The following is a 14,092-nucleotide window of genomic DNA, read 5'->3' on the forward strand; positions in this document are numbered from 1 at the left end:
GTTATGTCCAAAAAACATGATTCTGTCATGCATTGGAATATTATTCAGCCATGAAAAAGAATGGAGTACTAACATGTGCGTTCACCTGTATGTGCCTCAAAAGCATCACGCTGAGTGAAAAGGCTAAACATCAAAAGTCACATATGAGATGACTGCATTTGCAGGAAATGTCCAGAATAGAGAAATCCATAAACACACTCTGGTGATTGCCAGGGGCTGCGGGAGGGGAATGGGAAGTGACAGCTGAGCGGTACAGGGTTTCCTCTTGGGGTGATGAAAGTGTTCTGGAATTAGATGAGGTGATGGTTGCTCAACACAATGCGCTAAATGCCCCGGAGGTAGCTCTTCACTTTTAAATGGTCAACTTGACATTGTGTGAATTTCGCCTCAATTAGGGAAAAAAAAAAAAAAAATTAAGGCAGAGTTAAAAAAACACCACTCCAGGAATACAAAGAGTTTGGGAGGCAGGAAGTGGGCTCCAAAGAGGCAGGAGGGAGTGGGGGGTCTCCGCAGCCCCTTCTGGGTGAGTGCTGGAGCAGCGCCTGCACCCTGGGCTCGCGTTTGTCAGCTTAGAAAACGTGCGCCTGGTGGGCCAGGGGCTAACACTCCACGCTTCCAGTGCAGGGGGCGCCGGTTCGATCCGCGACTGGGGAACTAAGATTTCACATGCCACGCAAAAAAAAAGAAAAGTCACACCTAAATGTACAAGGCCAGGGTGTGCCAGGAGGGGACCCAGGCGGGGAGACCAGCGGGAGGCCCGGGGCAGCCACGCTGGCGAGAACAACCCTGCGCTGACTCGGGGCAGTGGGGCTGGGTCCCTGTAGCGAGCTCAGGCTGAGGGGGCCAGAAAGCAGAGCCAGGCTCCCTTGGGGCTGCAGGCAGAAGAGGAGGGACGGAAATGTGGGCAGAGGGGGGAGGAGGGGGTCAGAGATGCTGAGGGCGGAGGCGGGCAGGGGCCAGGCAGAGGGCAGGGGTGGGGAGGGCAGCACAGCGCACCGCTCCCCTGGTGACTGCAGGGGGCTGGGCCTTCCGGCCTTGGGGAGAGGCAGAGGGGCCCGGGGCGGAGTGAGTCCAGGAAGGAAGGTGCACACGAGGGTACAGGAGGGGCAGGGTGGACGTGAAGACAAAGCATGCAGACGTGTGCGTGCACACACGGACACAGGAAAATGGGCCCAGCCACAGGTGAAAACACACGCAGAAACACGTGCCGCAAACGCTCACACGCACACAGTAGAGCAGATGCACACGCCAGCCACGCATACATGGGACACGTGCTGGGACAGAGCCAGGCACACAGCTGAGGGTTATGAGTAGCTGGGTGCACGTATGGCTGTGGACACCCAGACCTCCGACACGGGAGCACAAGTACACAGACACACGGACACTCAGAAGCATGTGCAGACAGACAGACACACATATATACTCTCTGGCCAAAACAGACTCGTTTGTTTTGCACAAACAAGGCCTGCACACCGCAAGTGCACACCTCCCGTCCATGCAGCACCATGACCGACCCCCTCCCCTCGGGGAAGGGAGCTCTGGGCACCCCCCTTTGAGACACCCCTGGATTCAGGAACCCCAGCACCAGGGCCCGCCTGGGAAAGGGAGACACAAACCGCAGCTGTTGCCCAACACCCAGCCTGGGGTCAGGGAGGAGCCAGGGCCAGGCCGCGCGTGCCTGCCCACGCACCGGCGGCAGACGCCCAGCCAGCGACGCAGACAGCCGGGATTGCGAGGGAGCTTGCAAAATCACCCAGGTCCCTCAAGGGTCAGCTACACTGTCCCTGCCCACCCACACCCCCACCCCACCCCGGGGACCTCCCCAGGCCCCATGGGCACTATTGGCCTTCTTTTTAAATTCTGCTTCTGCCATGCCCAGCTGTGTGACCTTCACAGCTCTGTGCTTCATTTCCCCTGGTAAAGGGGCCCGATGGGAGGGCGTGGTGAATATGTGAATTAATGCAGCATGCCACACCCCTCCCCCACATGCAGGGGGGACCACAGCCTCCCTGGGTGGCCTGCTGGCCTGCTGCAGACTGGGCTGTTCCTCCTGCCTCCAGCCTGGACCCGTCCCACCCAGTGGGACCAGTAGACCATGCTGGGGGAGTAGTTTTATCCTCCCCTCTATGTGGGAAAAGAAACCCTCTTTGCGGCAATTTTGCAAGCACGGGACCACACGGCCCGGCCTGGCCGAGGCGGGTGAGGACCTTAAACCTTGAATTTCTGCTCAAACGCTTGGAGGAGGGCCGACAAAGTCAGTATGACTGTGGAAACCAGAAAGCGTGGAAATGAGCCTCGGGTTCTTCCCCCTGAGGTGTGCCCACCTCCTGTCCCACCACCCAGAGCCGCCCGCCCAGGCTCATACCCCCGAGCAGACAAAGGACATGGGGCTGAGCCACACGTGGGGCCCGCCCGCCCTCCCAGGCCACAGGCTGATCTTTGAGGACAAGCGTCAGGCCCCGCAGTCTGGGGCCTCAACCTCACGCTCAGGAGCGGCCACCCCGAGGCTCCGAGTGTGCCACTGAGGGCCCCCAACCTCAGTTATGAATGACCTCAAGACCAAGCCTGGGCTGACCAAACCGACTTCCTTCGCCCTGGAACTCTCTGGGGCCTGGGAGGCTAAGAAGGTCAGTCCATGAGCCACCTCTGCCCCACCCCACTGGCCTGGGACACGGGCCGGGACCCGTCCGTCTGACGGCACCCACAGAATCAGCTCTGTGAGAGGGCCACAGTCACATCCCCGTCTCCAGGCAGCTGTGTGCTGCAGGCGCTGCCCAAGCCCTGTGGGTCTCAGTGGTTCCAGGTGGGTCTTAGTCTCCCCATCTGTAACCTGCTGAGAGCCAGCCCAGTGACCCCCAAGGACCCTAATGCCCAGAGAGCTAACGACCCCCCTCCACACACACACGCGTGGGGAGGAGATGCAGGCTGGTGTGCTGGCCTCGAGGCCTGGGCCTGAGTCAGGCCGACCCATCAGGGCACCTGTGGCTCCTGCCCAGGCCAGTCCAGAGGGCAGGCCCAGAACTAACCAATGCTGTGTTAAAATCCAGTTTGGAGGACTGGGAGAGGCCGGACCCACTTGGAAAGCTGGGGTGACAGGAACACCCAAATAAGGCAGTGACTCACAAACAGAGAGATAGACAGACCCCCCCCCCCCCCGAGAGCTGGACAGGCGGCCAGGAGCCCTCTAGCTGCAGGTTAGGTAGCCCCGGGAATTCTGGTTCTAAAGCCCCCATCTCAGCCCGGGACATCCCTCCAGCCAAGGCCCAGAGTGGGCCCTCCAGAGAGAGAAGAAAGACTCCCCTCACCCCAAAGACAATCCACAGACAAATGCCCCCTCCCCAGGGCCCAGCGTGTATCGGACCCTGAGGGGGCTGCCTCCCGGGTCTCCAGGCACTGGGGAAACTGAGGCCAGGGGGAGGGGGGAAGGGGCTGGCCTGGGCCCCCGACCACTACTCACCAGGCTGGGCCGTTCTCCCTGTTCCTCTGATCTGCAGCCCCCAGGTTCCCAGGGGCAGGGCGGGCGCGCTGCCAGAGGCCTGGCCCCGCTCTGGCTTTTCTGGGGAGCCACCACGACCTCAGAGTACCCCGAAGTCACACCCTTCTTCCCTTCCCGTGCGCGGGCGGGTCTGGGCTGAGGGCACCCGATAACCTCCCCCGCGCATCTGCAGGGCCCCACCGGGTCACAGCGGAATCCCAGCCCGCGGAACGGGGAGATGGCCCCACGGCGACAGGAAACCTGGGCCCGGGTTTGTGGAGCCTCTGGCTGCGGAGGCTCCAGGGGGCCTCTGGCCCCCTGTTTTGTCCGCTTGGCTGGGCCAAGCCCAAGCCCAGCACGGACTCTCAGTGGCCCACTCTGGCCGGCCCCGCCCAGCACTGCTCCGGGAAAGCCCTGGGGGCAAGAACTGAGTGATCACTCCCACAAAGGGATGGCCAGAACTCAGGCGTGGTCCAAAAGAAAGCCTCCGGCAGGCCAGCCACAACCAAGGTGGCAGGGGGGTCAGGGGGAGTTGTGGGAGCCCCCCACCCCAGACAGCAGGGTCTGTGAGCCTCTGCTCTGAACCTTCTGGGCTGTTCAGACCCAGAAAGGAATGAACCGAGAGCTTGAGCCTCAGAGCCAGGCAGCCCCAGCCGGGAACCACGCAGTCCTGGCTTAGGTCGCCCCCCCTGCCGGCGCTCCAGTCACTTTGTCTTGAGAACGGGGGCGACGGCTCTCAAGGTGAGCACTGGGGGAGGTTCGGGCAAGCCCGGCCCAGAGCCGGCTTCACGGGATGGGGTGGGAGAGGGGGGCAGAGTCCAGGACCGCTGGGGGCAGCCCCGTGGCTGAGGCTCGAACAACCCCAAGGACCACAGCCCGGTCTGCTCGCTAGAAGCTCTTTATTAACAAGTTGACTTAAAAAGGAAAGAGAGAGAGAGAGAGAGAAAGGTGTAAAAATACTTTTCTTGGAGGCCCCAGGAAGGGAAGGCACGGTCAGAACTCCTTTGCTGGGTCAGGCAACCCAGCCGGGGCGGCACTGAGAGGGTGGAGGCTCAGGCCTCAGGCAGGGAATGTGCAAACCCCGAGGCCCCACAGGCAGTGATGGGTTGAGGGCTTCCTGGAGGAATCCCCGAGCACCACATCCCCTGTGTTGGGCAGACACGCGGCAGCCACGTTGAGAGCCGGCGTCTGCTCGCAGCTTACATACACAGAGCGGAAGGAGGGGGCCTCCCGGCGGGAACGTCCCAGAGCTGGAGCACACAGCTTTGAGAAGTCTTTGGAAGCCAGAGGGCAAGGGGAGACCCTGGAGGCTGCTGTTGCCCCCCAGCCCTGGAGCCTCAGGAGCCCAGGCCATCCTGCCGGCGCTGGAGGACCTCGATGACGCTGCTGATGCCGTCCTCGGGCACCTGCGGGCCGGCGGGCACAGGGAGGCATCAGGGCCGCCCCGCCCCCGCCCCTTTCCCCCAGGGTCCCCTCCCCAGCCAGCCGGCTCACCAAGGCATGGTCAAAGTTGAAGGTGCTGATGTAGTAGGCGGAGATGTCGGCCGCAGCTAGGGGGCTGGCGATCTGGGCCACGATCCCACACTCATCTGAGGGTCAAGGAAGGGCTGTGTGGGTCCCCCCGGTCCCCCCCTCACAGCACCCCCAGGCCCCAGCCCTTCCACAGCCCCCGACACAAGGTGCGGCCCCTCACCGAAGCCCAGGGGCTGTCCGCCAATGCGCACCATCCTCCACAGCTCACCCGAGGAGCTGGTCAGCAGCAGGTCACTGGGGAACCTGGGGCGGCAGGAGGGCGGTGGGCGGGGGCACCCGGGTCCCCCCTTGCCTCCGCTGTGAGCCCCGGGAGGAGGTCAGCCGGCTGAACTCAGCGTTGGATGCTCTAGCTGCCCCCTCCCAGGGGCTGGCCGGGGGCCTGTGTGCCACCTGGGGTCAGGGGTCACTTACTTTTTCTGCGTCTCAGCATCCATGACGATGGAGATGTAGCCTTCGATGAGGGAGAAGGCAAAGAAGGTGATGGAACTGGATCCGGGGCCACCAGAGGCTGCCTCCCTAGGGGGGCTGCGGAGGAGGGGGGCCTCAGGTGCTCGGCCAGCTCCACCTCCCAGCCGGGCTCCATGCCAGCGAAGGGGCTGGCACAGGCGGCCCTGGGCAGACCCTCCTGGCCCCCTGCCCTCATCCCTTGTCTGAGGGCCCTGACCTGCTGGTATGGCTGGGGATGGGAGAGGATGGCGAACCCTGAGTGTGACAAAGAGGATTTTACCCCAGGCCCAGAGGGCCTGACCAGGGCACAGCTCAGGGGGCCCTGCCCACGCCAGGGTGGGGAGGGGGCTCCAGCTGTGGCTTCGGGACCTTGCCTGGACCTCAGTGCTGGGCACAGGGGTGTCGCAGGCGGCCGGGAACCCCAGCCACCTAACAGGGCACAGAACTGCAGAACCCAGGGGTGGGCGGAAGGTGCTGGGAAGGAGCTTGGGAACAAGGTTGTGAGGACCAATGCCAACGGGGGCCCACCTATGTGTATAGAAGAGGACGTCGATGAGGGTGGTGGCGATGGCTGGCAGAGTCTCGGGGTCCAGCGTGAGGACGCAGAATCGGTTCTGTGGGCTCTGGATGGGGTGCACCGTGGGGCTGGGCCCTGCTGGGGAGGGTTTGTGGCGGAGGTCAAGGGGCGACTGTGGGCGGGCGCGCCCCCTGGTGGCCAGCCAGAGAGAGACAGCCTGGGCTGGGAGGAGGTCACGCCGCACCTGCAGGAAGCTGCCTGGGTTCTCCCGGCCCCCTCTTGTGAGGAGGGGAGTGCGTGTCAGCTGGTCTCCCCAAACCCACAGCCCCACCTGCACAAGGGAAGGGCCCCCGGTGGGAAAAGGAGCCCCCGCCGAGGCCCGGGTGTCAGAGGGCGGGTCTCACCATGCTGAGCACGGGGAAAGCCGTTGCTGGAATCGTCCCTGGCAACCGGTACAGGCTCCCCGCCCACCTCTCGGTAAATGTCGAACTCCCGGGCCAGCGTGTGGATCACCACGGACAGGTCCTGCTCCCGCACCTGGGCCAGGAGAGGCACAATGCATGGGTCCCCAAGCACCCATGGGGCCCACCCTGCCCCGCACGCCTCCTCCCCCGCCCCTCCCCCACCCCCCAGCCAGCACCGGTGGGAAACTCACCAGGATGAAGTCTGTCTGGTAGGTGGACAGCATCAGCACCGACACGTGGTGCTCGGCCAGCGGCGCGATTACCGACCGGGCGATCTTGGTGACCCCGGCAGCCTGCACGGCCGCGCCACTGGGGGACGGCACATTCAGCACCAGCCAGGTGGCCTCGGCCACTTGCAGGAACTCGGATGGGGGCAGCTCTGTGGGGCAGGGGGCACAGGCCTGGTCAGGGCCTACAGGGCTGGCCCCTGCCCTGTTTCCCTGTCTGAGCCTTACGGGGAGCTCTACCAAGGTCAGGTCAGGTCTGGAGACTGGAGCTGTCTTCCTCCCCCAAGTTCTGCTCCTGAGACCTGCATGTCTGCAAGGACTGAGAGGTGCTTCAGGTGTTGGCCTGTCAGGGATTGAAACTTCCCAGTTAGGATCGGAGCTCCGAATTCAGACAGAGCTGGGTTCCAATCCCAGCCTCACCATCTACTTTCTGTTGACCTGGGGCAAATGATTTGACTTCTCTGAGCCTCAGTTTCCTCTTCTGTAAAATGGGGTGACGGTATGGACCGCAAGACGAGTGTTCCGTGGGCAAACAGAGGCCTCATACCGTGTGGCACCACCAGGGGGAGCCAGCAGACCAAGTTGGCTAGGGGATGCCCTTTCCTGAGCAGATCCAAACTTTCCTGCTGCAACAAACAGGGAAACTAAGGCCTGAAGCAGCGCTGTGCCTGCCAGTGAAGCCCCAGTGGTCTGGCCTGAGACTCCAAGCCTGTCAGCCGGGGCCAGGCTGGCAGGAGTAGGGAGGTAGATGTCCACTCCAGGGATCAGGGACGGACCAGGCTGGAGTCCAGTCCGGAGCAGGGGCCACGGCCAGGGTGGCTGCTAATTGCCCAAGCACAGCTAGGAGGCCCGCCAGGACCCTGCCCTGGCTGGCTGCCTGCTCCTCCTGCATTCCTTCCCCAACCCTCTCAGACTCCTGGAGCCGCCAGACCAGTTGGGGAGGGGGTGACACACACCAGAGATGAGAGAAGTCAGTCGGGGGGGGGGGATAACGGCAGGGGTGGGGTTGGGTGGTGAAACAGTCACAGTAAACCGATTCTTGCCCCAGAACTGTAATTGAGGCCCTGATGGCCGGCCAGGGGCTGCTAACCGCCCTTCACACACAGCCCCGTTTATAACGCCCTCGAGGGACTCTGTTAGATCAGAGCCGTAACTATTCCATTTTACATAAGAGGAAACAAACAGCTCAGAGAGGGGAAGTGACTTGCTTAAGGGCACACAGCCAGTGAAAAGTGGGAATGGATTCGAACCCAGATCCATCCGCCTTCCAGGCCCCCAGCTCTTGCGACCATGGATCCTAGCATTCGGTGAGAATCCCGCAAAGAGACGAGCGCGGTCTCCTCCCTTACGCCCTCTCCCCAGCCCAGCCCCCACCTTTGAAGCCCTCCTCGTCCACCATGAGCGTGTAATCCTCGGGGGTCTCCGTCAGGCTGAAGAACTTGCACCTGGTTGGGGGCGGGGGGCATCTTCAGCCTGGGTGGGGCGGAGGGGGCGGGTAGACCCCGGCCGGGCGCCTCCCTGCCCCCTCAAGCCTGTTTTCTCCCCAGGACGGTGGGGTGTGTGCCCCATTTCCAGAACTGCGAACTGCTTTCCGCCCCCCCGACCTCCATGCCCGGACTCGAGGAGAGGCTCACCCGCGGCTACAAACTCGGGCCGTCGAACCTTGAGCCCTCTAGACCAGCCCCTCTGGCCCGACGGCAGGCAACTGGAAAAAGTTCCACGGAGCCGCCAGGAAAGAATGCCCCCACCGGACACCACTAGGGTTAAGCATTGACCATCCCGGGCTGTTTGCGCCTTAACCGGTCCTGGGAGGGGGCCTCACGGGGCCGGATAGGCGGCGGTCCCGGGGAGGTTAGGCCCAGGCCGGATGGCGGCCGGGGGCGGGGGAGGGAGGAAGGCAGGGAGGGCTCTCCCCGCCGGCTACCGCTGGCCCCACGACGGCCCTAATTTCCCGACCCCGTCCCAGAGCGGCAGTGCAGCCCACCCCCATCTGTGCCGCGGACCCGGGAGCGCACCGGCTTCGGCGGGGCAGGAAGAGCAGCTTGATGAGCGGGTGGGTGTAGAGCCAGAGACCGGGGCGGGCGAGGCTCAGCACCCGCACCCGGTGCTCTAGGATGTGCAGCTCCATCGCGGCCCGCGCGGACCCGACCCCGCTGCCCGCAGGACCCAGGCCGTGCTGGGGGCGGGTCGCTGGGGGCGGTGCCGGGGGGCTTAAAGGGGCCGCTGCGCGGCCGAGTGCACGCCGCCAGCTACGCCAACTCCCCGAAGGCCACGCCGTGCGGGCCGAGCGGCCAATCCGGGGTGGCCACGCCTCCTTCTAGCGCCGGAGCCTCACTCTGCTCGGTCCGGCCTGCCCTACCCGCCCCTGCTGGCTCCGCCCCACCGGTTTGGGCTCGGGAATCGCCCGCTGACCCCACCCCCGTCGAGTCCTTCTGGGGGGGCCCCGGCCGCGCCTCCCCGCCTTTCAGGGCTCCGCGCTTTCCGTAGGACGCTCGCTGCGCTGAGGTCCCGAGCCGGCGGAGACTGGCCTTAGAATTAATTTCGCTGAGCCTTGGAGGCGCGCCTGGGACAGAACGCAGCCCCTAAACTCCTGGAGCGTGCGAGGGGCGGGGTCCGCTGCCGCAGCCCAGGCAGCCGAGTGGTTCTCTGCCCTGAGAGCGTCCTGGTGCCTCGCCCCTCCTTCCTCTCGTGGCTCAGCGTGGGGGCAGGGCCACCAGAGCTGGCAGGGGTGGTGGGGACAAAAGTCCCCCAGCGAGGGCTGCCCGGGACTAGTATTGACACACCCTCCCTGCTTCGTGAGCCCTGTAAGTGGACTGACAAGGTGAAGCTTGACCTGCACTCAGTGGCCCCATGTTTCTCACACAGCTTCCAGAGCAGAAGGGAGGGCCCCAGCCATTCTCTGAGCAGCATGTGGTGGGGAGGGAGCTGAAGGCCACCAGGCTGAACAGTTGTTTGGGCCAGAAATGCCCAAAGCTCAGCCTTTGGGGGAACAGGGCCATGCACCTGGGGCTCACTGGGTCCTCAGTTCTCTGCCGAGACATAAGGCTGCAGTCATGAGCAGGACCGACGTGGCCTGAGCACACCTAAACTTCATGCTTCATGCCTGAGGAGGCCCCCAGCGCTGGCAGACGCCCCAGATCTGAGGCTGGTGAGTGCCAACGCAGGCTTGTTTCCACAGCAGGGCTGGGCTCCTCTCAGGCGTCCTCAGGCCTGCAAAGACCCCGGCACGCACAGGCATGGGCACAGGGAGGCTGGCTCCGCAGCAGGACAGAACGTGCTCCAGGGGCCCTTGCCTGGTCCTCAGGCCCCACCGCCGAGGCTCTGAATCAAACAGGTTAGAGCAGGACTCAGGTCTGATGGACCTAGCAGGTCTGAGCAGGCCTCCCGCCCACTCGGCAGTCTTGACGGTAGGCGGATGGAAGGGGGCGGCACCTGCCCTTCCTAGACCCTCCGGCTCTGTGGGTCCCCACAGAACACTGCAGCCACCGCATCCTGGCCAGGCCCTTGGAGGGCTGGGGGAGGGCAGTGTCCTCTAAGGCCGAGCCCTCGTCTCAGGGGCAGGTGGCATAGGGAGCCACGGGGGGAGCAGCGGGAGGTGAGAAGTAGGTGGTTTTCCATGAAAGGTTCATGTGACCCTTGACCTCCTCAGCCTCAGTATCCCCGGTTCTGGGTTCTACCAGAACAGGACGTCCCAGGCCAAGGCTGCAGCCCTGCGATGCCTAAACGCTCCCAGGGAGGCTCTGCTCCTCCCTCCCTCTCCCCCCGCGCCCCCACCCCGGCCCGGCCCAGCCTGGTGGCCTGCCAGGAACAGCCACTATTGTTTGACTGGAAAAGCTGCTTCCTCAGCAGAAGGGGGGCCTCTCCCGGGACACCCTGTTCTCACCCTTGCTGGTCACCACACTGCCTGCCTGGGTCCTCAATGCGGAGTCAGGTCACCCTAGTTGGGAGAGGTAGCGAGGGGCTCTGGGCCCCAGTGTGGATCGGCTGCACCTCTCCTGCTCAGCTCCTCTGCTTCCTCCTCTGTAAAGCGGGGATAGGGATGAAGCCCACCCAGTCATCAGCCAGCCAGCCCAGCCTGGCACGTGATCAGCTCGGTAAGTGGCCAGTGGGCGCCTCATGTCACAGATTCACACTCCACCCTGCACTCCTCTAACTTGGATGGAGGCCTGGGCTGAGCATGGGAGGGCAGTTCTTCACAATCACCCACCCTTGGCACCAGCACCCAGCCCAGAACGAGTACCTTACTGGGGTCCGAAGTGGCACCCAGGCCAGCCGCTGGAGGAGGACTGCGGAAGGACTTGCGGAGCCCCTCCCCTCTGTGACGGGCAGGGTCAAGGCTTGGGGAGCAGGCCCTGCTCTGCCTGGGCCCTGGTGACCCTCACCCATGGCAGGCGGTGGCCGTGGGGCAAGGGGGATGAAGTAGGGGAAACTGGGGCTGGGATGGGGGCCTCTGTAGGGTGTGGAGGAGAGATGCTGAGCCCTAGGGGTGGCACCCCCTTCCCAGTCCCAAGCTGCACACCATCTCTCTACACAAGCCTGTTTATTTCTGTACAAAACCATGTTTCTATTTTACACAAAGAACCTCCCCCCCGCCCCACCTCACATCCATGCCCTAGCCCTGGGGAGCATCCCCCCAGGAGGGGCTGAGTGAGGCCCCACCCGTTGGCCCACACATCTGCCTGCCCCAGCTGGGCCGGCCAAGCTCCACTCTGGAGAAAATAAATAAGGAGACTCAGGCAGAATCTGTGCTGGGCCAGCCAGACTCCCTGCCACCCGGGGCCAGGCAGCGGGCCCTCGGAGGGCGGGCGGGCCCTGGAGTGTCAGTCAGTCGGTGAACCGTGTGGTGTGTGGAGACCCCAGCCCAGGGGCCTGAGCTGCCAGGGTTACAAGTAGGTGTCCTCACTCTCCTGGGATGTCAGGCTCTCCTGGGAGCGGTGGTGGGCTGAGTCCTGGGGAGCCGGGCCCCGGGGGTCCTGGGGGGCCGGGTCCTTTGGGGGCACATCCTGTGGAGGAGATGCATCTCCCGCGGCGGCCGCCGCCTTGGCTTGACTTGGGGCAGGGGGCCGGTCCTGCTGCCCACTCTCCTTCCCTGGCTTCCGCGGCTCCTTCTGCACCTGCTTGGATGTCTTGGGCTTGCCTTTGGAGCCAGAGAGGGGGGCGTCCGGGGGCAGGCGGATGGACGGTGAGGGCTGCAGGCTGGGTCGCGGGCCCGGCTCTGCCTCCAGGATGGCCTTGGCGCCGTGCAGCCTGGGCGGGGACGGGCACTGCAGCTCCCCCCGCGTCTCCCGCCAGCGCCGCAGCTGAATGAGATGCTCGCGCTCGATCTGGCGCTCTGTCACTGGCAGCTCCACCACCTGTGGGGCGGCGACAGGCGGGGGGCGTCAGGAAGAGCCCGGCCCGGGCCAAGCGGGCTGACCACAGGATGGTGGTCATGAGCCCCAGAGTGAGTGCCAGGTGAGGAGGCCCTTGAGGCCCCGGCCTCAGAGGAGAAAGCCATGAGTCCTCCCACCTACCTGTGTATCACCTCACGACAGCCCCCGAGACAAAGATCCACAAAAGAGAAAAACAGGAAAATAAACCAAGGCTGTGACGGGGGGTGGGCCGCACCTACTCTCATTCCCTCTAGGTGGATCTGGGCCTCTCTGTGCCCCCTCTCCTCGTTCAGACAGAAGGACGAGGTCTGTCCACACTGTCCTGGGCTGCTGAGCATAAGGCCGCGGGCCCCCACCAGGGCCCTCAGGCTCGCCCTCCCTCTGGGGGTGAGGGGCAAGGGTGACCGTCAGTCCCCTCATCTCCAGGGTGAGGGGCACGGGTGGCCATACCTCCTGCACCAGGAAGGCCTCCTGCATGACCTTGGGGCTGAGGCTCCTCAGTCGCTCGATGGTCTCGTACTGGCCTTGGCAGCTTTTGACCTTCTCCGGGGAGCCCAGCGCGTGCTTCAGCAGCACCAGGCCCACCCGGAAGATGATCTTGACTCCTGTGGGGGAGCGGGCGGTGAGTGCCGGCAGTGGGGGCTGCTCTGGGGAGTCTCTCTGCAAACAGAGGCCCCCGTGAGCTGGACTGGGGGCAGGACTGCTGCCCCGGGCAAGCCCGGTACCTTCGCAGAAGAACATGTCCCAGACGCGCAGCACGGAGCTCCAGGGCAAGGTGCGCGAGAAGGCGCACATGAACCACTCAGTCATGTAGAGCAGCGGGTCGATCTTCTGCTGGCTGAGGTGCTTGTGGGCCACAGGAGACACCTTCTGCAGCAGCGAGAAGAGGATCTCCCCGTCCAGCTGGATGGCCTCCTGGGGGGACAGGGAACCACTGGGCCGTGACCGAGGGCCCGCGGCAGCCACCCCTGGCTCCTCAGGTGGCTCAGGCCGCAGGGTGCCAAGCTCCCGCTGGGTGCTGGGGGTGATGACAGGCAGACCAGACACAGCTGCTCCCCCCACCGAGCGTGCTGTGCAGAGAGACAGACAGACACAAACCACAGGAGCATCAGGAGCCGAGGGCGTGGAGGGAGGGAGGGGGCTAAGGTGCCCAGGGCAGGGCAAGGAACAAGACCCTGGGGGGCGTGTGCTGGAGGCCCCCCTATCAGGTCAGGGAATGCTCCAATGGGCTGAAAGCTGAGGGGAAAGAAAGGTTATCAGAAGAAAGAAGGGGTGGAGGATTAAGCCTATGTGACGGCCAAGGCAGGAGGACTGTGGTGCCCTGGAGGAACAGGGAGGCAGAGGTGGAGAGAGGGTGGAAGTGGGAGGCCGGAGCCCAGGAGCCCTGACCCTGGCAGCCTGGGGACTCCAGCCTCAGGCAACAGGAGGCCGAGCAGGACTTCCACAGGCAATGGGATGGCTGAGTTAAGGCCTGGAGAGGCCACAAAGGTGTCAGGTCTGGGGGCGGGTCTCAGGCCAGGGCCACGCTGCAAGCACTCACCAGCTTCTCACTGTAGTAGCCAGGCAGGTACTTCTCACAGATCTGCACCAGGCACCAGAAGGCTTGCTGTGGGCAAGAGAGCCGTCATGCCTGGCTGCTGGGTGTCCCTTGCCCGCCCGCCCACCCGCCCGTGGCCTGGGGGTACCTCGGCAGGCATGTGCATGAGCAGCACGGCAGCGATGGGCGCCTGGGCCTGGCAGTAGCCCTCCTCGGGTCGGTGCAGCGTGTAGGCCTTCAGCACCCGGAAAAGGTCCTGCTGGCTGCGGAGAGGCGAGCGGGGAAGGGCTGATGGGTGGGACTTGCCACCCACAGCCCTCACCTGCGCCCCACTGAGCCAGACCTGACTCAGAGGCTGCATTTCCCTGCAGAGTGTGGTCACGAGGGGTCAGTCTCCCACTGCAGCCCCTGCACCCTCCTTTGACAGGTGAGGGCAGAGGCTCAAAAGGAAAGTGGGGGGCAGGGCCGGGGCAGGGAGTGTGGCCCCCGGCTTGGCAGCTGTGGCCCCTCGGCCAGGCCA

At 64.3% G+C, this 14,092-nt stretch overlaps 2 protein-coding genes across 5 annotated transcripts in view; both read right to left on the reverse strand.

Moving 5' to 3' along the window:
* Positions 1–4,357: 4,357 nt before the first annotated feature.
* CASTOR1 (cytosolic arginine sensor for mTORC1 subunit 1) lies at positions 4,358–8,901 on the reverse strand. 2 transcript variants are annotated; one of them, XM_070475565.1, is made up of 9 exons: positions 8,679–8,901; positions 8,038–8,108; positions 6,628–6,815; positions 6,377–6,509; positions 5,984–6,110; positions 5,420–5,533; positions 5,169–5,251; positions 4,970–5,064; positions 4,358–4,881 (listed from the first exon to the last, which is right to left on the reverse strand). In XM_070475565.1, the coding sequence occupies exons 1-9, from the start codon at positions 8,789–8,791 to the stop codon at positions 4,813–4,815; spliced, it is 993 nt and encodes a 330-aa protein (XP_070331666.1). In that variant the 5' UTR covers positions 8,792–8,901; the 3' UTR covers positions 4,358–4,812. The 2 variants fall into 2 exon arrangements, with proteins under 2 accessions (XP_070331666.1, XP_070331665.1); XM_070475564.1 differs by having other exon boundaries at positions 5,984–6,107; positions 8,679–8,900.
* Positions 8,902–11,186: 2,285 nt separating this feature from the next.
* Positions 11,187–14,092, reverse strand: part of TBC1D10A (TBC1 domain family member 10A) — a 36,661-nt gene continuing 33,755 nt past the window's right edge. For all 3 annotated transcript variants that reach the window (XM_070475562.1, XM_020907110.2, XM_020907111.2), the window contains 5 exons: positions 13,721–13,835; positions 13,576–13,641; positions 12,761–12,950; positions 12,486–12,640; positions 11,187–12,017 (listed from right to left, as the gene is read on the reverse strand). In XM_070475562.1, the coding sequence (XP_070331663.1) occupies positions 11,547–12,017; positions 12,486–12,640; positions 12,761–12,950; positions 13,576–13,641; positions 13,721–13,835 (997 nt within the window). In that variant the 3' untranslated portion in view covers positions 11,187–11,546. The remainder of the gene's footprint in view (positions 12,018–12,485; positions 12,641–12,760; positions 12,951–13,575; positions 13,642–13,720; positions 13,836–14,092) is intronic.

Source organism: Odocoileus virginianus, chromosome 12, assembly GCF_023699985.2.
Source record: "Odocoileus virginianus isolate 20LAN1187 ecotype Illinois chromosome 12, Ovbor_1.2, whole genome shotgun sequence".
In the NCBI taxonomy this organism is placed as follows: Eukaryota; Metazoa; Chordata; class Mammalia; order Artiodactyla; family Cervidae; genus Odocoileus; species Odocoileus virginianus.

Excerpts from the sequence above, each read along its gene's own strand:
- CASTOR1 (XM_070475565.1), bottom strand. The coding sequence starts at position 8,791 with ATGGAGCTGCACATCCTAGAGCACCGGGTGCGGGTGCTGAGCCTCGCC. Across the intron at positions 6,816-8,037 it reads GGACGAGGAGGGCTTCAAAG|AGCTGCCCCCATCCGAGTTC; the intron begins GTGGGGGCTGGG and ends CCTGCCCCACAG. Across the intron at positions 5,065-5,168 it reads CGGACAGCCCCTGGGCTTCG|ATGAGTGTGGGATCGTGGCC; the intron begins GTGAGGGGCCGC and ends CTTGACCCTCAG.